General features: G+C 36.3%; 1 protein-coding gene across 1 annotated transcript in view; it reads right to left on the bottom strand.

Moving 5' to 3' along the window:
- Nucleotides 1-25,586, bottom strand: part of TTC6 (tetratricopeptide repeat domain 6) — a gene marked incomplete at both ends in the record, with an annotated part of 227,725 nt that overhangs the window by 151,780 nt on the left and 50,359 nt on the right. Inside the window, 3 exon segments of the mRNA XM_079699166.1 lie at nt 3,350-3,483; nt 9,317-9,526; nt 14,080-14,172. Coding sequence (XP_079555292.1) covers nt 3,350-3,483; nt 9,317-9,526; nt 14,080-14,172 — 437 coding nt within the window.

Here is a 25,586-nt window from a genome sequence, read left to right as displayed (position 1 = left end):
TTTGACTTAGTCACTGGTTTTTCTTTCACCATCTTCTGAACTGGTATGGGGCTTCCAAGGTTGAGCTACTCTTTCCACATTAGAAGAATCATCTTCAGTGTTTCAGCTCTTTCCTCTGTGCTGAGGGCTCCCAAATCCCATGTCTGGTATCACTATCTCACCTAGATGCCTCATCTTCAAGATACAAAACATTGGGGTCATCTTTGTCTCCTCTGTCCTTCACCTGCTTATCCAATGAAAAACTGAGTTTCTCCCTTGGACAGAGCTGTTCAGGTGTGCTCCTTCTCCCCGCTCACTTCTACCACACTCCAGTTGGAGTCCTCATCACCTCAGCTTGCAGAGCAAAGGTCTTCCAGTCAGACTAAGCACTGCACCCTGTCTCTTCCCCCTTCCATACATCCTTCAAAATTCTATCACACCGATCTTCAAATACTCCTCTCCCCAGCACAATGTTTTTTTGTTGCTTGCTGCATGCATCTAACTTCCTCTTTCTAAGTTTCAAGGCTCTTAGTATCTGGCCCTACTTCTAGCATAGTGTTTAAGAATGTAGACTCTGCAGTCAGACTTCCTCTGTTCAAATCCTGTTTAAAGTTATCACTTGGCAATAAGCAAGTAATTAATTTCTTTATACCTCAGTAAGTTGAGAATAACAACGTTTGGTAAGCTGGGAACTACAACATTAGTGCATCCTGGGTAAAGTTGCTTTAAGATAGAAAGGAATGAATGCATTTACAACAGTGTCTCTCACATGGCAGGTGTTGTCTCCAGGACAATTCACAGGGCCAGAAAGACCTCTCAGTTCTTTAAGTTATGGATATGTTGCTTATCTTTTTGTCCATGTCTAAACACTCTCCAAACAATAACTCAAGGACAAACTTCTCTGCAAACTTTACTTTCTTACAAATCTCTTTTCATACATTCCCCTATTCTTGTCCCACCCATTCTGACCCTTTATCTAATGGGTTAATGCAGATCCATCCACTGACCACTCCACGTACCTGGATAGAAGCATAGTATAAATATGCTAGTATAAAACAAAGTATAAATATAGACTTTGCATAGTATAAATATAGACTTTGGAGTTAGCTGGGCCTGGATCAGAATTCTAATTCTAAAACTTGCAAACTCTATTACTGGTCTCTCTGAAGGTCTTCTGCAGAATGAGAACAAAAATTCTTAACCCTTGCCTTATAAAAATGGATAACAATAACAGTTCCTGGTCTCTGGAACTCTCAAGAAATGCTTGTTTATTTTTATTGCTGTTGTTATTTATTTGCACTGCATAGCATCTAACCCATTGCTAGGCACAACATGTATATCATTGAATCACTAATAGAGAGTGGTTTATGTCATTTCCGAAACAGCATAGGGCCCCCCAAAAAACAGGACATGAAATTTGAACATGTTTAAGTGGGGGAGGAAAAGAGAGGTAAATCTAAAACATTTGAAAATGTCTGAGACAAAGAGACATAACTTGGGGAGTGAAAATGGGTCTCCAGGAAGCCAAAGATCCCAGGCACTCAGGGTTCCTAAGAACAGACTGGGAAGAAAAAGAGGAGAGAAAAAGGTGAGTTCTGATGTCAAGCTCACCTACATCTTCATTCTATCTGGGACAGGTCCTGGCTAGTAGAATGTTCTTAAGATTACATTACAGATTTTCTTTTTTCCTTAAAAAAGCATCAGAACCAATCTGAATTCCTATGTTCCCATCATACTCTAATAATATAGATCTGCAAGTGAATCTCCCTTGGTTGAGCTAAATAACACTGTGTTTTTAAGGGATGGCTGAATTCCTAAGGAAACAACTTAATTTGGAAGCTAGTCACTGGTGAGAAAAGCTAGGTAAAAAATTGATTAAGAAAAAGGAGCAGTGAATAAAAGATTTTCCAAAATTCTCTTTTATCATATAAACTTTATAAATATCAGATTTTATTCCTCTGCACTTCATTCTTATTTCTTTATAATGGTGATTTCTGATTTCAGTTTTAATGAATTAACACAGTAAATGAATTAACACAGTACTATATATATCAAGAAGATCTACAAATATTTTTGGCATGCTTAAGAAAGGCTGTGTGTTTTTATAGCACACTCTCCTTAAACAGGACTATTTGTCATTCTTTGAAACACTAAGACATAAAAAAGAAAAGACTGTCTCTGTGTGTGGCCACACTACTTTGCCTAATGCACTAAATGCAAGGTTTTTTAGGAAAAAAATCAAGAAGTTTCTGCTTCATTGATAATCTGACAGTAACTATTTATTGAAGGTAAAATACTTGTTGTCTGCTGTCACTATTTGTTTTAATACATAATCTTGCTAACTAAATGAGCTTAAAGCAATTCAGATAAGCAATGGCATGTACAGGGTCACTTAAATGCCAATTTGACTCTTTCATAAACTTTGGAATTCTTTTCCCATGAGTCTACTCTCAGCTACTAAATTGTGAGTAATATCCATTTACAAAGTTTAGGCTGGCCATAAAAAGGTTGCCTTCCATGTCCTGCACACTTTTCAGTGCCCTAAGCAACAACAAAAGCTAATAATTAAAGCTTCTTTAAGCCCCCATAAAGAGTTAAATGAAGAAGAATCTAGAATAAACCAACCCATAAAAACCTAGTGGAAAAATAAGGAGAAAATAAGTTTCAACAAGATGACTGGCAAAAGATAGACCATAAACCTAAACTGCATTTACACAGTATTATTCAAAATTATGGTTGCACCCCTGTGTAATAAGAAACCCTATTGAAAATATGTGGGGGGATGGGAATGAAACATGAAATGATAGCAGAGAAAAATAAGGCCGTCTAAATTTCCAAATCAACTGGCCTATGGACATTTTGTGCTGGGTTGTCTTTTATTTTATCATAACAAAATTAACCAATATAATGAGCAGTTAATCCAAATCAGGCACTTCAGTGACCAAAAATATCAAATCTAACATGTTAATATTTTTATTCTAGCTATTGCTATGTCATTAAACTAAGTACATTGGTAAAAAAAAAAAAAAAAAGAGTAGAAAGAAGTGTGGAGGACTTCCCTGGGGGTCCAGTGGTTAAGACTCCACACTTCCAATGCAGGGGGCACGGGTTCCATCCCCGGTCAGGAAACTAAGATCCCACATGCCACGTGGCGTGGCCAGAAAAAAAAAAAAAAAACAGTGTGGAGTACAACATACATACCCCTAACTGTACTACCTGCCACCAACTCTTCCTGTGAGAAGGTTTAAGTTGGATCTCAGACATGAATTTCTGAAACATTTAGTTTTCCTTTAAAAACACACTTTCAGGTATCAATGCTACTGAATAACTTCTCTTCAGACACTTAAATTTGTAAAGTTAAGGAATTTACCTTTTTTTAGGTAGGTTTTGATCACACAGGGGTTTTGAAACCTTTCTTTGTCTCTGTTGTGTAATTCCTAATTTACTCTTCCGCCTTTGCTTAACTTCTTTTCCTTTGATTTGCAACAATTCTGATGATTTCACCTTGGAAAAAACATAAAATGAGCCATTAAGGAAAGCTGTAGCCAAGCGTTGATCTTTCTCTCTATTTAATGGTGCACGGTATTTTTAAACTCCTAATTTCTATGTGTATTTTATAACAGAATATAAATCCTAAAGGTGGAGTTGATATGTTCCTCTAAACTTTTTCCTAAATTCTACCTATACACCTTCATAGCAATAAGAATATTAGTACCATATTTATTTATAATATTCTATTTACTGCCTTAAAACTATTAAAGAAAAACATAAGATTTTTTTCCCTCCATAAATCTACTATTTTTGATTGGTATTTCTAATAGAACTTACCTTTAGCTACTTAAAGTTTGGCATGACTGCTGGTTGCAAGCACAAGCCAAAATGAACTTTAATGCTTTATAGAACTATTTTGAACAATGTTTACAAATTTATGCTTCTTACAGTTATACTGTTTTCTATTTCCACTGCTTGGAAAAAATCAAATGCATTTTTGTCTCTTAAATAATTGCCTTTTAATCATTATAGGTATTAGGAGTATTGTTTTCCTAGATTGTTTAGGAAATTTGCAGAATTCATGGCAATAGTTCATCTAAAGATATTTTTCTCTGTGGGTTGCTCTGTCCTTTTTTGAGACTAGATTTAAGGAAGAAAGCAGGGAGGTGTTCCTTGGGGAAAGCAGAGAATGACTGAGTAAATAGAAGGAGGCCAGATAAAGGGAGGTTCTTCTAAATTAGGTAGAGGGTTTGGGCTCGATGCAGTTGTAAGCAGAGAGCTATTGTAATGTCTTCGGTAAGGAAGTGATGATGAATAAGGAAAGCTCAGAGTACGGGTATTCCACCTCACCATCCAGTTCATGTTTGAATTTCCTCTATATTATCTCCACCAAAGGCCATCCATCCCGACTTGAACATGATCAGAAACAGAGGACCTGGATAAATCCAAAGGTAGCTACTTTCTCTTTGAAATCTTTCCAGTTGTTAGAATTTTTGTTTGTTTATTACTGAACCTAACAACTTTCATCCACCAGTCTCAATTCAAACATCAGGATCATACAGGAATGATCTGGTTCTCTTCCATGTGACAGACAAATATTCGAATACAGTTGATTCCCCTGGGCGTTCTTTTCCCCCACATAAGCATCTCCAGTCCCTTCAACTCTACCTTACATGACATGGTTTTGAAATACTCTTGTCATCCTGAGTGCTCTCTTCCAGTCTCCAATTTGTCAGTGTCTCTCCTGGGGTTGGACATCCAGATCTGAACACAATATTTGAGGTGTGATGTGATCAGATCCACCAGGAGAAGGATGATCCTCTTTTATGGTAATCATCAATCAATGCAAATTATGATTGCTCATATCTCCCTCTCACAAACCTAAATTATAACTTAAAACTGTGAAGTCTTGTCCACATTTGCTCTAAGTCATGCCATCCCATATCTGTGCACTTAGTTTGTGGAACCAAGGAAAGAACGATACATACATTTATCCCAATTAAATTTCATCTGAGGTCTGACCAAGCAAATCTTACCAGTCACATTTTGGACATTACCTGCAAATCCAATCAGTAAATCTTCCATATTCTCAACCAAATTATCAGAAAATAAGCTGAATTGGACACAGCCCTATAACAGTCCACTAGGGACTTTCATGACTAATTGTCCTTTGCATAACTAGTTATAAATCCTCCTGGCAGTTCACCCGATTGTAGTCTTGTCTACAAAATTGTCATCAGGAGGCTTTCATAAATGGATTGCTGAAATCCAAAAGATAATAACAATAATTAATATTTATTAAGTTTTCTGGTATGCCAGGCTCTTCCCCATGATACTCGTGTGTTGACCCCCAGGTCTGACACTCTTCTTATATTCGTTCTAGTAATTCTCAAAAAAGTAAATAAATAATAAGGTTGGTCTTCCATGGCTTGCCCTTAGGGAACCCATACTGGCTCCAGGTGATTACTCCTTCCTTTTATAAGGGTTCAAACACAATTATTTTAATGATTCATTTAATCATTCCAGAGTTTTGTCCAAGATCAGTGCACACATTACAGAAACCATAACTCTTACTCTTAAAAGAAAAAATAAAACTCAGATTTGCAGTTGCCGGTCTCCAGGCTCCTAGCACCTCTCCCATGGCAGCAGCTCCTCAAAGCCGCTGCTGACAGGGGCACAGCAGGCTTAAACCTATCTATCTGAGCCAACAGGATCAGATATCTAAGTTAACTCTTAAAATCTTTTACCAATCTCGGGCTTCAAGTTTCTTTTATCAATTCTTTTCTCTTCTTTCTAAACTAAGGATCATCCTCCTTGTCAGATTTAAGAGAAGCAAAGTACCATTTTATCAGCTTCCCTTTCTCTTTGTCATAGTTCTGTTTATTTAAAACCTCAACCTTTCTCCAAAAATAAATTAAGACCACTCTGTCATCTGTTGTCATCACACTATTCATCCATAATGACAGGGTTATCCTTCCTTTTTTCTCTCTTTGCTCCAAAACTAACACCAAAAAATACTTTCTTATTCTTAGCATTATTCACAGGCCTCAACCCATTTTGGATCTTAGCTCTCCTGATATAATTGTTATAGGCACATGCCACTTTTATGTTTATCTATGGATATGTGTTTCTTCTTTCATCTTCTGTATACTTTTTTTTTTTTTTTTTTTTTTTTTTTTTTTTTTTTTTTTGGCGGTACGCGGGCCTCTCACTGTCGTGGCCTCTCTCCCGTTGCGGAGCACAGGCTCTGGACGTGCAGGCTCAGCAGCCATGGCTCACGGGCCCAGCCGCTCCGCGGCATGTGGGATCCTCCCAGACTGGGGCACGAACCCGTGTCCCCTGCATCGGCAGACGGACTCTCAACCACTGCGCCACCAGGGAAGCCCCTTCTGTATACTTTTAAAACTCTGAATGCAATAGATCACTCAAAATTGTTTTGTGAAAATTTGTGGGGTGGGGGGAGGTTGGGGTATCCCACATCTCTGAAACTTCCTTCTACTTAGAATCTCAGGACATGTGTTAACTATATATATATATATATATATATATATATTTTTTTTTTTTTTTTTTTTTTTTTTTGCGGTACACAGGCCTCTCACTGTTGTGGCCTCTCCCGTTGCAGAGCACAGGCTCCGGACGTGCAGGCCCAGCGGCCATGGCTCACGGGCCCAGCCGCTCCACGGCATGTGGGATCTTCCCGGACTGGGGCACGAACCCGTGTCCCCTGCATCGGCAGGCAGACTCTCAACCACTGCACCACCAGGGAAGCCCCTATATATTTTTTTACAGACTTCTTCCCTCCTAAAATGCTCAACAATCCTCTCATGGGTTCTTCTGTCAGTCATTTCTTCACAGAGTCGCTATTATCTAATTTCTCCTTTTGTTGGTCATGACTTAGACCAGAGACCTAATAACCTTTATCATACTAATGAGCTTCTAAGGATAGAAATGGTCAATAAAGTAACAACTGATTAAATTCTCTACTTTTTTTGCTGAATGAGACTGTCTGGCATGTATCTGAGCTGTGAAAGTCCTGTATTTCTCCTTTATCACACCTCTGTGCCACTTCTCTGAGTGATGTCAGAAGAAGTTTTCTTGTCCCCCCAGTCTGGCCTGGCTTGCTGGAGTACACTGTTTCTCATTCCTGTGCCAGAGATGCTAGAGACTAACGTTATGGCCTCAAATGTCCAAACAGGGTAAAGCTCACGGATATTGACTGATCTTGAGATGTTACCACAAATAAAAGAAATCCAAGGTGAAGATTTGGTGGGATGAGTCAGAAAACTTCCAGCACTATTTTCTCTGGCATTTCTGATGTGTCCCACAATATCCCACAGCTATAAACCATAAAGTCTTATCAGACATTCTCTTCTCCTCCTTTTGAAACACTTCTGGTTTCAGTTTAGAATCCTCTTAATCTGTTCTCTCTCTCATCAAACCATTCCCCCTAGTTAAGTGAGGAACACTCCATCCATAGTCATTTTTGCCACTGTGAGTCTTGTACTTAACCAGATACCTGTTAATTGTTGTTATAAAAGGGCAGTGCTGCAAAGCGGCAAAGAGTGAAGGATCCAGAATTAGACCACCTCAGTTCAAGTCCTGACTCTACAACTTAGCCATATGGTTGTACCTGGGCAAATTATTTATCTTTTTCATGACTCATTTTTTTAACTATAAAATGAGAGTAATAATAGGGTTGTTATCAGGGGGGAAAAAAAGATAACATATGTAAAATACTTAGCAAAGTGGCTGAAATGTGGTAAGTACTCAATAAATTCTAGTTACCTTAGGAAATGACTGTTTTTAGCAAAAATAAATAATTTTGCATATTTCTTAATAATATTTAATATCAGCCACAGCAAACCAAAAGAATGAACATTATGGGACTTTTTCAATGAGGGATTCAAATTCCTGACAGGCCATTGTGGTTAAATCACTGTCCAGAAAATCCATTTCCTTCTTTGACACATTTAGTAGCTAACCATTTGCCCCTCATTTTATTTCCAAAGTCCCAATGTTCAGGTAGGAGAATAGATAAAAACACTACCTGTACCCACAAACCTAACACTCTTTCAAGATGCCATTGTTTTAAAAGATGCCTTCTAAGTTCTCCACACCTAGAAGGTGTCAGCCTAACACACAGGCTGCACCTGCAGTAGTTAGCAATGAGTGGGGCTACTCAGCCTTGGCAAGCTTCACTTCATACCCCAAATGTGAGCTTTAGGAAGACAGCATGACTTCTGATGGAGTCATTCACCAATCACAGCCTAAGTCCCTTCCCCCGACAGCAGTGGTGTCACCTGTTACTTGTGGATCTTCCTTATGATCTATTATTGCAGGAAGATCTGTATGCTAGTGTCATGCAGGATGAACCTAAGAAAGTAGGACTTGAGAAATGAATAAAAACCAGGAGGCAACTGTACTAATCCAGATATAAGGTCAACTGTAAAAAGAAGAAAAAAATTATAAGCAATAATATTAGGAGGAATCTAGGCCTGGGAGGCTGATTATTTTGTGAGAGGCAAGAAAACAATGAGGTCATGGATAAATCTAAGGTTTCAGAGTTGGGATTTTGGGGCAAAAGTTGAAGAACTGTTAATGGCTAGTTCGCTTGGGTGAAGCACAGTAGTAGGATCATGGTCATTGGTGGGGGAAGGGAAACCCAGGAGAGGGACTGACTAGAAAACTTGTTTACCCAAGAAGGGGTATCCATCTAAATCTGTCAGAATAGACTGCTGGAGATAATACCAAGATAGCAGGCTGTGGTTCAGGAAAAAGTGGCTTTTTAAAAAATCCTAATAATAATATATCTATTTTTAAATAAACGCATTTATTCAAGTCAAAAAGTGACTCAAATTAAAGAAATGTACTAAGTAAATAATAGTAAGGCAATATACAAATATGGTAAAATTATGAAAATTATGCATAAATAAAGTGGAATAAAATTATAAATAAAATAAAATTCTCACAGTAGGAAAAAACTCAGGGAGTAGGATAAACCTAAATGGGGCAAAGGCTACAAAGTTCACCCAGTCCAGGTCCCTGGGCTACAGGTTCCTGACTCTCTCAAGATGGTAACAGGAAGACTCTTGGTCAATTTCTGAAAGCCCTGAGGTTCCCTCACTCCTTAAGAATCTTTATTCTCTCCCCGGAGTTGCAATTAGGTTTGAGACTAAAATCTCTGAAAAAACAGAAGTCCCCTTTTCCCAAATGAGCAGTTTTCACATATAAGGCCCTTTTTTCAGGGTGAACGCTCCCACAGGCCTTGGCCCTTTCTGGGCCATATCTTCACACCTACACATCCTCATCTCTCATAACTCTGTTTCCAACATAAGTAGTGTTTTACCTTTAAAGACAGCCGCTTGGTTGTTTTTGAATCACCAATGGGCTGTTCACCTTCCAAAGGTTTACTTGATTCATCTGCTGACTGAACTTCCAAAGTTTCCTGAGGCTTAAATAATATGCTTTCTGCATCTGAGACTCCCCATTCCAATACGTCCTCTTGTTCAATCTGGAAAATACTTGATACAGCTTCAGGAAGCTTCTCAAGCACATTCTGTTGGGAAACATAAATGTACAAATATGCTCTTTTTATTGGTCCTTCCAAAGTTTTAAGTTATGCAATGTTTTCTCTCTGACAACAAATATCTATGAAAATGTGTGACAGAAATTAAGCAGAGGTAATAAGAGAAGATTTAGAAAAAGAAACTCAAATTGACTTAAGAAAAACATGAAGCGTGGCAAATTATTTTCCTTGGCCCTTGTCTCAGAAAATACTGCTATCCTCCTGTATTATGCAAGAACACTAAGGAAATAACAAGACTCCAGTCTTACCCTGATTCTCACCCACACTCACACAGAATCAAGGCCCACTGAAATGTATGACCTCTGCCCAACCTGAGGTTCTTTGGAGCTAAGCAATGAGATGCCTGCTAGCCAAATGCTCTTCCAGAAGCATGACTTCAGTCCCTCAGAGAAGAGCTGATACAGAGGCCCCAAGAAGACCACCCAGACACCCCAGCTCCATGCCAAGCCCTAATGAAAAATTCTCACAAAATATCACTCCTACACCTGTTTTGTGTTTCTTAAAAAGGTCTCACTGACTTAATGTGCATCTCACCAAGCCTTTAAGAAAGTATCTTTATAGACATATTTTGGGTATTACCCAATTTTAAACCAAGATTATTTGGGATTATGAGCACTGCCTCAAATTAACAGATGAGAAAACCAGTCTGATTTACATAGAATCTGAATCTTATAGAATGACTTGAAAATGCAATTGTATCACTTTGCTCTCTGGCACACTCATTTGCTAATAAGTAAAATAAAGGGTAAAGATGGCATATAGTAGTTCCAAATACTATTTAAGTTTCTTTATTATGTAGGAAAGAATGGCTAAACCAAGAAATATACTTTTGTAAAACATAACTTTAATCTAGAGCTTGTGTTTTTATAAAGCTACTCAATGGTGCTGGGGAAAGAGTAAGAGCTTTGTAACTGGACAGGACTTAATACAAATCCTGGATGTGTCTTACCAATAGATGTGTAATCTTGGTCAAGTTACTTAACCCTTTTTAGCCTCATTTTCCTCATTGGTAAAAAAGGGGTTTAAAAAAGTCCTTCCATAAAATGGCAGAATAGCTACACAAGGGAAACATGTGTTATGAGCCTATATTGTCTACCTATGACAAACTCATTCATTTTATGTTCCGTAGCATTTGGAACTGTTCATCACTCCCTTTCTTTTGACCCTGTCTGCTCCTGGCTTCCTCAACACACTCTACCAGGGTCTAGCTGGGGAGACTGAATAGATGAAGGTTCCACCCTTCAAAAGCTTGAGAGGGAAAGGGTAATCCTCCAGCTTCAACTGACCCTCTCAGAACTCTGCCAGCCTCGCCTACCCAGAAAGCCATTAGTGATCTTATCACTACCCTGTGGCCTGCTCTATTTTAGCGTATATCACACTATATTACATGCGTCTAAGTAATCATCACTATAATGGTCAACATATATGAGCATTTAATTTTAATCTTTAATTTTAATTTTAATCTTCACCACAACTCCATGAAGTAGAGGAACTCTTTGTAATCCCATTTTATGGATGAAGAAACTGAGGCTTAGCTAAGTTAAGTAACCTGCCCAAGGTCATACTGAGACTAAGTAGCAGGACAGTGTTTGAACCTAAACAACCTGAATCCAAATTGTACTCTCTTACCCTTTTTTTAGCCCACACAATAGACTACTGGTTCTCAAAATGTGCTCCACAGACTCCTGACAGTTTAGGCCCTTTCAGGGGATCTACAATGTCAGAACTATTTTCATAATAATATTAAGGCTTATTTTCCTTTTTCACTGTGTTGACATTTACATTGATGATGGAAAAGTACTGAGGAGTAAAACAGTGAGTCAATACTTTTCAAGTAATTAACACATGAGGTACAAAATCATGCAGGGGGTTAAAGGTCTGTTCAAGGAGCAAGGTAGATCAATTAATTTTAAAGTAATGATACACAATAATTTCATTTATCTGGTTTCAGATTCTCCACTGCAACTAATCTTTAAGAAACTATCACTTGTGGAGTTTTGGTGTATTAACAAAGACGACCATCCATAACTATGTAAAAAAAAGGTTATTAAAATGACTCCCTTCTAATCTAATCAGACTAGACTTACTTAATATACTTCAACCAAAAGAACACATACAACAGATTGAATGCAAAAGCAGATATGAGAATCTAGCTCTCTATTAAATGAGATATTAAAGACATTTGCAAAAAGTGTGAGACAATCCTACTCTTCTCACTGAATTGTTTTGTTTTGCACATTATTTTTTCCTAAAAATATGCTTTATGTTAATGCGTAACAGGCTGATTATTATTTTAAATGAATGAATAAATAATTTTTCTCAGTTTCAGTTTCTAGTATAGTAAATGTTGGTTGATTGAATCCACACAAACAAAAACTCTTTTGGGTCCTTAAAATATTTTTTAAGGGTTTAAAGCCATCCTGAGACCAAAAATTTTGAGTACTTCAAAACCTTCAAGTTTGAGAATTCCTTAAAAAAGAAATTGTGTCTCACCTGTTTTTTATACCTCAAGCACTTAGAACATTGTAGAACTTGTGCAATTATTTGTGAATGAATGAAAGGAAATTATATACATTTCTTCTCTACTATGTAATTAGTCTCTATTTAGAATATTTATTAAACAGTATTGTACTTTGTCTCTATATACTGCTCTACTCTATACAATGAGTTCCTCAAGCACAAGAGCTGTATTTTCTATCTTTGTATCAACCATGTCTAAAACAATGCTCACCACATCATAGGAAAAGGAATGAATTCCTTGATTTTTTGGTAAGTATGAGAGGAAATCATTCTCCATGATGATTCAAAAACAATTATATTTAAAATGGTGGGTACTTGGAAAGATATTGCATTAAGAATGTTCTTTTTTAAAAGAAAATAAATTACATCAAAGAACTAAGAGCACTCTGGCCTGTGGCACTGAGATGCTCACAACTGAGGCTGCCATGCTCTAATGGTAGGGTGCCTGGTACCACTTAGAAAGAGCAGGCCCTCTCCAGATGGGTGCTTGTTGGCCAGTGCTGCACAGACAAATCTCAGTCCAGGAAGCATCTACAAGTCTAAGGGATAGGTACAGTGAACAGATAGAGTTCTGTTCTCTGGCACAGAGCAGGTACCCAAAAAATGTGTTTGAAATTAAAGATACCACAGAGGAGCTTTTTTACCATGGCCAGGTATCAGCTTAAAAGGTATTATACATCTAAAGAAGTGGGAAGCTTCCTCTTAAAAAGCCAGTGACCAGAAGAGGTCCAGTAATTGCTTGTAAATGTCAAAGCTGAGGGTATGGTTCCTACAGAATTACAAAGCAATTAATATTTTTGCTTAAATGTTTATTCTAAATAATCAAGGTGATGTATAAGCTAGGTATCTGGTAATTGGCCTTTTTCATAGTTTCCTTCAAAATGGAATAATCTTTTCTTATACTTTATATGAATATTCAGTGAATGGTATTAAGTCAAGTTTATCCTACTAATGAAGATTTCTATTTTTCTGAACCTAACTGATCTTGTATTATCAGTTTACTATACCTATTAGAAACTTACAGGTCAGAGGTTTTGATATCTACCTGTAAATGGTGTCACCTAGAGGCAGCTACCCTAGGTATCAGTTTTAAGCCCATAGCATATGTGGTAAGGCTTCAAAATTGATTTATCCGCATATTGTGCCATATTTCCTGGGTCTTGAGACAGGTGATGAGAATACAGAGGAGAAAAATACATGATCTCAACCCAGAAGCATCTCAAACTCTAGTAGTCAACCATTTGTAGTAACTCTAACATTACAGGATCCATGATTTTTGTGAAAAGAAAAGATTCAATACATTTTCTAAACATGATATATTATCCTAAAACTGAACTGTGATCTGAATTTTTATGTTTGTGGAATCATATTTTCAGGAAATAAAGGAGCTTGTTATTTAATGATATCATTTTACAAATCCTTTGTAAAAGACGGATCATCATGCCATCATTTGTTTTATGTAAATGTGGATTTCTACACACAGGGAGGCACTTCCCATTCACAAGGAATGTTTCAGATTGCTTTGAATCCCTAAGTATTTTGCCAATGATGGATGAAAAGCAAGTTCTATTTCTGAAACAAACTTCTGTCACCAAGTGTCCATATTTCTCTACAAAATATGCCCCTTGTCAATGCTTTTCACAATTCTTCTAGGTAAATAAAGAATAAGGTGATGGATGCTTTCTTAGAAGCTAATAATTTTTAATTAATTCTCCAGCTACCTTCTAGATCTAAATGTCTTTAGATGAGAAGAATTGTTAAAATCTTTTCCCTCTGAAATGAGTTTTGGGCCTTAGCTCCGAAGGTCTATGATAGGCAGCAATGGAGAGCCAAAATAGCCAAGACTCTCAATGTGGTATTAGATTAGATGTGCTTACAGTTAAACACGCCTCTAAAATAAGTTAGAGGAGAATTTTTTTAACTCTCTAGATAAACATTCAAGCAACAGAAGCAGACTATTACTTCAATATAGGCAAGAAGGATTTTTTTATTAAAGACTTTACCATTTGAGGTTCCTTAATTCTTATCTGCAGTCCTTGCTGTGCTTGCACTTCCGGTGTTTTGGGCCAGTACACTTTTCCCAATAAAGAAATATCCTTGAAGGAGAAAAAGAAAACAATTAAAATAATGTCAGTTTAAAAAATCACTGAGATATTATTCAATGCAGTAAAATGCTAGTCAATATGATGCAGTAAATGAGAAATATAGAACAAAAGATACAATAAAAATACTTTGTCTATTGTTCCAATTTTAAGGCTTTTTAAATTACTGGGCTCTGTAGATATATCATCAGATTAAATAAGACAATTAGGTAATATTAAATCAGATACCATAAAACACTGCTTTTAAATGGCTGCGCAAGAAAGATAAAATCAAAAGTAAAATTTAATCTAACCAAGAGTGAGAAGGAATATAAATATACTTTAAATGTTAATGGAGGGGACTTCCCTGGTGGCCCAGTGGTTAAGACTCCGTGCTCCCAATGCAGGGGGTCCGGGTTCGATCCCTGGTCAGGGAACTAGATCCCACATGCCACAACTAAGAGCCTGCATGCCACAACAAAAGGAGCCTACATGCCACAACTAAAGATGCCACACGCCAAAACGAAGATCCTGAACGCGGCAAGAAACCACATGCCACAACTAGACTCAGCGCACCCAAATAAATAAATAAATAAATATTTTTTAAAAACGTTAATGGGTAGAACTGTTAGTGTCATTTTTATCAAAACTAATGCTAATTGCTATGATATATCCTCAACTCAGTTGAAGTGGTAAAAAGATAGTGCACTACAGTGTCCAACAATGAATAGGAATAAAGAGACCCAGCTCCTGCCCAAACTGTAAAGTCACAGACCAGACAGCAATAGGCAAGTTATCTTGCTTCCCTTTACCTCAGTTTTATCATCCTTAAAATGGATGCTCATGACTTTTTAAGGTCCCTTTCTCCTCTAGCCTTTTAGTAATGTCAGTAGAAAAATATGAGCATTCCTTGTACTTTAAAATACTGCTTTTCTAACTTTGCTTAATTAAAAAGATTCAACTGGGCTTCCCTGGTGGCGCAGTGGTTGACAGTCCGCCTGCCGATGCAGGGGATATGGGTTCGTGCCCCGGTCCGGGAAGATCCCACATGCCGCGGAGCAGCTGGGCCCGTGAGCCATGGCCGCTGAGCCTGCGCGTCCAGAGCCTGTGCTCCGCAATGGGAGAGGCCACAACAGTGAGAGGCCCGCGTACCAAAAAAAAAAAAAAAGATTCAACTGAGGTTACTAGCTTCTACTTCTGCTCGCTTGTCAAAAATAACTATAAAACTAGGCAAAATATAAGGACAACTCTTTTAGGGTTGGACAACAGGCAGTGCAAGACTATAATGACTAAGAGAATGGAAACAAAAAAGGCTAAGAGCTAAATCACCCCAGATTTCTGCCTTACACAATTTCCAGACCACAACACAAGGAGAGAGAAATCACACAGAGCACAGGTATCTCACTGAGTTAAAGAGACAGAAATTAGAGTAAGGAAAAGACAAAGAGGGTAGAATTTGTAGGGCACATTATGGGGAGGAGGGAGCTGCACAGAGAAAGAGCTCCAGAAATCTGCACAGAATCCTTGAGTCTTTGGCTGAACACCAATCTGCTTGTACAATGGTGAAACCCATGAGGCCAGACAAAGAAAAACTGCCAGGGGAAAAAAAGCAATTACCAAAGAGCTGAAGCCACAATTCCCAGAGCTCACACAATGCTAGGAGTCATTAGATCTCCCACCAGACATTCTTAATACATGGTATTGGGTTGGCCAAAAAGTGTGTTTGGGTTTTTCCATAAGATCTTATGGAAAAAACCGAATGAACTTTTTGGCCAACCCAATACACTCATTACAAACCTCAGACAGATCATACATTAGTCCTAGAGTAATAGCTTCTCTGACATTGACAATACTTTAAAATAATACTTTAAAAGATCAAGCTGATCTTTAAGTAGCTTAACTGCCTAACAGAACAAACTCTAACCCTTTGTAAAGGAAGACAACAAAATCCAGTACTCTACAATGTAAAATTCGCAATGTTCAGCACCTAATCAAAGTTACTAGTCATATGAAGAGGCATGAGTATGTAACACATAACCAGAAGAAAAAAACAGAAAAAGACCCAGAAATAGCAGACATTGGAATTAAGAGATAAAGATCTTGAAACTTCTAACATAAATATTATAAATTTCAAAGATGTAAACATAATAAGAAGCAAATGTAAGACAAAAAACAGAATCAAATGGAATGTCCAGATAAAATGTCCACTATCTGAAATGAAAATTTCACTGAGTGGCATAAATATCAGAGAAAATACTGCAGAGGAAAAGATCATTTAAAGACGTAGCAATAGAAACCATACAAAATAAATCACCTAGAGAAATAAAAATTGAAACAAAATTAACAGTCAAACTGACATATATTTAATTAGAGTCACAGAAAGGAGGGTGTGAAGAGAGCAGAAAACATTTGTACAAAAAATAGCCAACATTTTTCTAAATTTAATAACAACTATAAACCCCTGGTGCAAAAAGCTCCATGAACCACAAGCAGAAACACACAAAGAACACTGTGCCAAGCACATTATAATCAAAATGAAAAAAAAATAAAATAGTAATACAGGAAAAAATCTTAGAAGCATCCAGAGAAACAATAAGTACAAAGACATAAAGAATTACTGGCAACTAATTACCACAAATTAATACTGCAGGTTTCGTGTCAGAACAGTGCAAGACAGAAGACAATAAAGCAACATATTTAGAGTACCTGTACTGAAAGAAAACAACTGTCCACATAGAATACCATATCCAGCAAAAATATCTTTTAAAACTGAAGGTGAAATACTTTTGTAGCAAATACAAGGTGAAAAATTTATTGCCATCAAACTTGCCCTACAAAAAATGTTAAAGGAAATTCTTCAAGCGGAAGGAGTAAAACTTGAATGCACACAATGAAAATAAATGATAAAATGATTTAAAAAGTGGGTAAATAAAAAAGACTTTTTCCCTTTTTGAAGTTTTTAAAAATATAACAGACTGTTTAAATTAAAAATGATATATTTTGAGATTTATAACTTATATAGATATGAAGTATACACAAATGACAATCACAATAACAGAAGAAGGGAGAAAGAAGTATACGGCTATAAGTTTCTTATACTATATACGATTTACTGGGGTAAGTTAAATATGCATATTGTAAACCCCATAGCACTCACTAAAACAATAAAACAAGAAGGTAAATAAGCTAACAGTATGAAATAGCATGAAATGCTAAAAATTAATCAAAAGAAGGCAGGGAAAGAGGGAAAAGGGGGCAAAGAACAAATGTGACAAATAGAAAGCAAATAGCAAGATATAAATACAAACCCAACCATATCAATACTTGCATGTAAATGGTGCTAACCACTCCAATTAAAAGACAAAGATTGTCACACTGCAGAAAAAACAAGATCCTACTATATGATTGCTATGGGAAACCTACTTTAAGTATAAAGACACAAATAGGTTAAAAGTAAAAGGATGAAGGAAAATATAACATGCAAACACTAGCATAAGAAAACTGGCATGGCTATATTAACATCAGACAAGGCAGACTTCAAAACATGAAGTATTAGAAGGAAAAATCGGATCACTGCATAATAAAAAAAAAGAGTCAAGTGCCTCAGAAGACATATAGTATGCACTGATGACAAAGCTACAAAGGGCATAAAACAAAAACTAAAAGAACTGAAAACAGCAGAAAATTTCACTATTATAGTTAGATACTTCAAACAAAGACTATCTGGCTCCAGAGACTACACTTTTTACAAATATAATAACTAAACAGTTAATTTTAAATGTGAAATCCTACAAAAAATTCTTCACCACCTTTTAGCTTTATAAATACATCATTAAAGTATAAAAACATGACAACAATGAACACCAAATTCAGGATATTGTTCACATTTGAGGTGGAAGAGAATTACTGGAAAGAGATACAAAGGGGGCCTCTACTTTACTTCTAATTTTCTATTTATTTAAACAATCTGAAGTGAATATGGTAAAAAAATAAATAAATTTTGAAAAATCTGAGTGAAGAGTATGTGTTCTACAATTGAAATATATCCTGATTAAAAAAAGGTATTTCTCCACATATTAATGTAGGTAACATAAAAATGTCAAAAATGGATAAAAACATCTTAATAAAGAAACCTAGAGCTTACATGACTTGTAAACATAAATGCAAAAATCCCCAATTAAAATATTTGCAAATCTAACTAATCAGCATATTTAGAAACAACGCATCTTGACAAAGGAAACTTTTCGCCAAACTGGATGGATAATTCATTGCCAGTTTATGAGATTAACAGATTAACATGGAAATTCATATGATCCTTTCAATAACTGCTGACAAAAATCATCAATAAAATTCAACCTATTTCTGAGTGAAAAGTAACTAGAAATATATTAATTAGACCATATATTTGGTGGAAAAAAGAAAATCATTTGAAAAACTATCAGACCAGAGTAGAGGTAAAAGGCATGCCTAACAAATTCAACAAATGAAATTTCATACCAGCAATAACCAGTTAAGATGCCATTCTCAAAATAAAAGTTAGCTATTAATATAAGCAATGAAATGAATGAATCTCAAAACCATTGTGTTGAGCACAAAAGGCCAGGTTAAAAGGGCATCAAAATGTCCAAAAATAGCCTCTCCAAACTACCCAAAAAATAAGTATGAAGGCAAAAATATATGAAAATTTAAAGTATTTGTCTAGTAAGTCCAATGTCCTTCTTCAATGACAGTTTCTATTAATTTTTTTCTGTGTATGGACCATATTTTCTTGTTTATCTCTGTGCCTCATAATTTATTGTTGAAAGACTTATAGTAACCTAAGGAGCACATGTTCATCAAAGACTAATGAATCTCAGTAAGAACAATGAGGTTTTTTTTATTGTTGTAACTTTCTATTCCCTTACTCTTCTGTCCAGCTCAGCTGTAGCCTTGAAAAAGAAAGATAACAATAAAATAAATATTTTAGTGACTAGTCCATATAAATGTGTAGTTTGATTGTTCTGAGTCAGTCTCAGCCTATCAGTAGTGATGCTATCACCTAGAAATGCTTGTGAGCACTCAACTGGGCTCATACTATTTGTGGCAAGCTCCCACAGACATTTCTCTGACTGGAGGCACCATTATGACTGCAAGGTATACCTCAGCAAAGCCATCTGGGAACTTTGAAAAGACAGGCTTATTATTTATGAGTCCTGAAAGATACACAGCATACCTGGGGCCACACAGTGAGATCTCAGGCAGATAGAGAGGGGGGGTGGGGGGAGAATGGACCTGGGGTTCTGACTTTATTAGTATAAAGGGTGAGGTGGTCAGGGTTTTACAGGTTCACTTGCTATTGATGAATTTAAAACATAAGGGTGGTAATCAAAGTGTTCAGTCAAGCAGTCAGTTATCTAGATCAACCAGAGATTTCCAAAAGGGGGAATTTCATGGGTGAGGTGGTCTGGCTCTTAATCTAGTTGTGTAGCTGGCAATGTGTTTATTCAAGATGGATGTCTTTGAATTGGATGCCTCAGGAATCAAAAGTTTAATGTTAGGCAATTACATTAAAATCAAAAAAGCTAATTGTCAGGCACTTACACTGCACTGAAGTGCATACCAAGGGCTGTGCACATGCTCAGAAAAGACCTAGAAGCCCTAAATTTTCACATCTGACTGACCTTGAGGCTCTAGGCAAGCTGTAAGTGAGGGCTAGTGCAGAGTTCTAAACTGCCTACCTGGGCACTGAAGTGTGTCCCAACACACAGAAGAGCCCCTTAGCAAAAACTGAAAGACATTGGTTCCAGGCATTCAAGGAAGTCTATATTCAGTCATCACCTGATCACTAAGCTTAGCAAGCAGAGACTTCAGTGGCCATACATGACTACAAATACAGACTTTATAAAATTAGTTCAAGAAAGCCACTAAAATTTTTTAAATGATAACAATAAAAATAAGAACTACAACAGCAAAACAACAACAAACCCTGGGGGGGGGGGGAGGAGGACCTTATTTCCACAATTATCACATTGTATTATTTTAAATGACCGATTTATAACAAAAAATATGAGATATGCAAAGAACAAGGAAAGTATGGCTCAACACAGGAAACAAGACAATCAAAAGAACCATCCTTGGGGAAGCGCAGACGTTGGACAAAGACTTTAAATCACCATGTCTAAACAACTGAAGAAAGTATGACAATAATGTCTCATCAAACAGACAATATCAATAAAGAGATAGAAGTTATAAAAATGAACCAAATAGAAATTCTGAAAAGTTCATTAACTGAAATGAAAAATTCAATAGAGGTGCTCAGTAGAAATTTGAGCAGACTGAGAAGAAAAATTGGTGAACATGAAGATAGGTCAGTTGAGGTTATTCAGTCTGAGGAACACAAAGAAAAAGAAAAAATAATGAAGAAAACTGAACAGAGCCCTAGAGGCCTGTGGGACACCATCAAGCAAAATGGGAGTTCCAAAAGAAGAGGGGAAGGCAGAAAGAATATTGGAAGAAATAATGGCAGAAAATTTCCCTGGTGAAATCATCTACATATCAAAGAAGCTAAACACACCATAACCAAACCGTCAAACTATTCAAAAACAAAGAGAAAATCTTGAAAGCAGCAAGAGAAAAGCAACTCATCACCTACAAGGAATCCTCAGTAAGATCAACAACTGATTTCTCATCAGAAGCCATGGTGGTTAAAAGGCAGTGGGATGACATATTTAGAGTGCTAAAAGAAAAAAAATGTCAACCAAGAATTCTAAATCCAGCAAAACTATACTTCAAAAATGAAGGAGGAATGAAAATATTCCCAAATAAACAAAACTAAGGGAGTTTGTCACTAATATAATTTCCCTACAAGAAACACTAAAGTGAGTCTTCAGGCTGAAATGAAAAGACACTAGACAATAACTCAAATACACATGAAAAATAAAGAGCACTGGTAAAAGTAAATAGGTAAATATGTAAGACAATACAAATAAAATTTTTGTTTGTAACTTTTCTCTCCTATCTGATTTAAAAGAAAAATGAATAAAGCAATAATTATAAATATGTGTTGATGGACACATATTGCATTAAAAATGTAATTTACATGACAACAGCATCACAAAGAGTGGGGAACAGAGCTATACAGGAGCAAATTTTTTATATTATTGAAATTAAGTTGTATAAATCTGAACCAGATTATTATGTTAGGATGCTAATTATAATTTCAAAGGTAACCATTAAGAAAATAAGTTAAAAATATAAAGTAGGGGCTTCCCTGGTGGCGCAGTGGTTGAGAGTCCGCCTGCCGATGCAGGGGACACGGGTTCGTGCCTCGGTCCGGGAAGATCCCACATGCCATGGAGCGGCTGGGCCCGTGAGCCATGGCCGCTGAGCCTGCGCGTCCGGAGCCTGTGCTCCACAACGGGAGAGGCCACAACAGTGAGAGGCCCGCGTACTGCAAAAAAAAAAAAAATGTATATATATATATATATATATATATATATATATATATAAAGTAAAATAAATAGGGGATAAAAACGGTACAAAAAGAAACCTACAGCTTTTCATACTTTTTGTTAGTTCAACATTTTAGAAAACCATACCATGGGTACTGAAGAAGATTACACTACAGTGAAATAGAGACTCCATAGTGAAAGCTTACTAGAACCAGGAAGTGAGACTCAGAGCTTGGCAAGTCAACCTACTCAATACATAGGGCTCTGGAAAACAGTGCAGGGTAAAAGAAGCCCACAAATGCATTCAGTTCATAAACTTCTAGACTTTTTTTTTAAGGTCATATAATTTTAATGAGTTTTAAAATTTTTTTATTTTATATTAGAATAAACTTCTAGATTTAAAGAACATATTCATTTCATGAATAAAGAGAAAAAGGCAACTTAAGGTCTATGGAAAACCATTGCAGGATAAGGGAAAAGAGACAACACTCTGAAATACCAAAGGAATAAATATTTTTTAATTGTGTGATGTGCTCAAAAGATGCAAGAAGATATGAATTCTGCCAAAAAATATAGAAATCCATGCAGAGTAAAGATAATGAGTTGAAAACTGCAAGATAAAAATGAAACAAACTGAATCAACTAAGAAGGTTTGAAAAAAATTAAAATGCAATAATAGTATTAAAATATTTAAATACATCTTAAAAAGCAGATTTTAAAATATGTTAATGAAGAAAATCAAATCAGATGGTAGAGGACAAATTATAAGGTTTTCCAAAATATAGAGGAAAATGACTAAAGGGCAAGGGGGATGGAGGTGGAAGCAATGGGAAGATGGTAATAAAATCAGAGAAAATGAAGAGACAATGTGAGGATAAATGATTTTTTTAATATAAAAGTAAATTAAATAAAAGCAAAAGTGAGTAGCTGGATACAAAATAATTTAACTGATTTTTTTTAAAGGTGTAGGTAAGTTAAAAGGGTTTGTGTTGTCATGTTCCAGGGAAAAAAATCAGTGAAAATAAAAGCACACCTAAACATATGCTATAAAATATTTAATTAGAAACGTAGCAGATGTGCAAGTTTGTGCCCAGAAAAAGATATTCTGACAGATTCTGGAAGCAAATGCTGACCTGTCAGCAGAGTTCCCAATGGTCAATTTGGGCAGGAAATGCAGAGAGGGTTTCAGGCAGACAACAGTGGGAAGGTTGGATGATTCAGAAAACAGTGGAATCTGTCTCAGACACTGGTGCCTGGTCCTTAGAAGCTTCTACAGACAAAAGCCAAAGGAACACTTTTCAGAGGTGACTCCATGAAGCTAAGAGACACACAAAGAGAGAACAGGGACATCCTCTCCTTTTGGCTCAGAACTCTGCATGTCTCCTTTGCAGTGGGGATCACAGATATACTCAGCTCAGAAAACCCACCATACATGAAATAACCTTCTAGAAAAATTATTTGAAGATGCAATTAAGTGCTCCAAAATAAAAAGTTAAAGTATAAAAATAGATGAGTAAAAGTGGTATACAATGAAACTTTAAACATAAATAATAGCCTAAATAAGTTTTAAATGGCTAACAAAACTGAGTGTAAATGTCAAGAATTACATTTTAAAATACAAGCAAACTACTAAAACTGACAGAGAAAGTAGAAAATTTGATTAGACCTATAGCAAGAGATTGAATCAGTAATCAAAAAACTTCCAACAAATTAAAGTCCAGGACCAGATGGTTTTACTGGTGAATTCTACCAAACAATCTTTCTCAAACTTTTCAAAAAATAGAAGAGGAAACACTTCCTGACTCATTCTGTGAGGCCAGCATAACTCTGATACCAAAGCCAGATAGAGACATTACAAGAAAAGAAAACTATGGACAATTTTTGTTATGAATATAGATGCAAAAATCCTCAACAAATTACTGGCAAACTGAACCAGCAGCAAATTTTAATGATTATAAGACACGACCAAGTGGGGTATATCCCAAGTGTGCAACGATGGGTCAACATACAAAAAGCAATCAATGTAATACATTACATCTTCTTCATTAATAGAATGAAGGGGAAAAAAAAAACCATGATCACCTCAATTGTTACAGAAAAAGGATTTGACAAAATCCAAAACCCTTTTGTGGTTAAGACAAAAACAAAAAACACTAAAAAAACTGGGAATAGAATGGAACTTTCTCAGCTTGACAAAGGATATCTATGAAAAACCAAGAGCTAACATTATACTCAATGGTAAAAGACTGAAAGTTTTCCCCCTAATATCAGGAACAATGATGCCCAATTTCACCACTTCTATTCAACATAGCACTGGAAACTCTAGTTGAAGGAATTAGGCAAGAAAAAAAAATAAAAGGCATCCAAATTGCACAAGAAGAAGTAAAATTATCTTTATTCCCAGATGATATGATCTTATATATAGAAAACCATAAATAATACCAAAAAACTATCAGAGCTAATAAATAAATTCACTAAAGTTGCAGGTACAATATAAAAATATTTTAAAGTATTAAATTTCTATACACTAACAATGAACAATCTAAAAATGAAATTAAGAAAACCTTCCACTTACAATAACATCGATGAGAATAAAATAATTAGGAATAAGTTTAACCAAGTAGACACAAGACTTCTATAAAACATTGCTGAAAAAAATTAAAGAAGACCTAAATAAAAGAAAAGACATCACAGGTTCATGGATGGGAAGACTTAATATTGTTAAGATGGCAAGATTCCCCATAGCAATCTACAGATTCAATACAATCTGTATCAAAATCCTAAAAGCCTTTTTTTGCAGAAATAGAAAAGCTGATCCAAAAATTCAAATTGAATTGAAAAGGACCCTGAATTGGCAAAACAATCTTGAAAAAGAAAAATAAAGTCGGTGCACTCACACTTCCCTATTTCAAAACTTACTATCAAGCTATGGTAATTAAAAATTGTGGTGCTAGCACAAGGACAGACATCTAAATCAATGGAATAGGACTGAAAGTCCTGAAATAATCTCATCCAACTGTTAATGTTTACAAGGGTCCCAAGATCATTCAAAGGGGTATAAATCATCTCTTCAAATAGTGCCAGGACAACTGGATATCAACATGGCCCCCCATCTCACGTGTTATACAAAAATTAACTCAAAATAGATCAAACACCTAAGCGTAAGAACTGTAAAATTATTAGAAGAAAACGTAAGGGTAAATCTTCATGACCTTGGATTTAGTAATAGATTTTCAGAAATGACACCAAAAGCATAAGAAAAAAAATTTGGACTTCATCAAAATTAAAATTTTTCATGCATCAAAAAGTGAAAAGACAACCTATAGAATGGGAGAACAACCTATTTACAAATCATTTATCTGATAAGGGTATGTATCCAGAATATAAAAAGAACTCTTAGAACTCAACAAAAACAAAAAAAATCCCACTTTAAAAATGGGCAGGGCTTCCCTGGTGGCCCAGTGGTTGAGAGTCTGCTTGCCGATGCAGGGGACGCATGTTCGTGCCCCGGTCCGGGAAGATCCCACATGCCGCGAAGCGGCTGGGCCCGTGAGCCATGGCCACTGAGCCTGCACGTCCGGAGCCTGTGCTCCGCAACGGGAGAGGCCACAACAGTGAGAGGCCCGCGTACCGCAAAAAAAAAAAAAAAAAAAAATGGGCAAACGATCCCAGCTTTGAAGTTAATAATACTCTTTGGCAATAACACTAGTAATTTTGAAGTTGGGGAAAAGCAAAAGGAGGGAATCAATAGGAGCTGTCCTGATTATTTAGCTTAAGAATTTCCCTCCCTCCCTCTTACTACCTGTTGTAACTCTCCTGACCACCCCACTCTCTCTGACCTTAATCCTAATACTAATCATTCTTTAGTGTCAACGACTTCAGCATTTCTTACACAAGAATGCTTTTCCTCTCAGAATCACTTGTTCATCATTAATATTATAATATTACCATGCAACAGAAAACCGTCTAGTGTTCTTTCCTTTGGCACAATCTTGACAC

This window comes from Hyperoodon ampullatus, assembly GCF_949752795.1.
Source record: "Hyperoodon ampullatus genome assembly, chromosome: 3".
Lineage (NCBI taxonomy): Eukaryota > Metazoa > Chordata > Mammalia > Artiodactyla > Ziphiidae > Hyperoodon > Hyperoodon ampullatus.
This window is presented reverse-complemented; position numbering and strand designations above follow the sequence as displayed.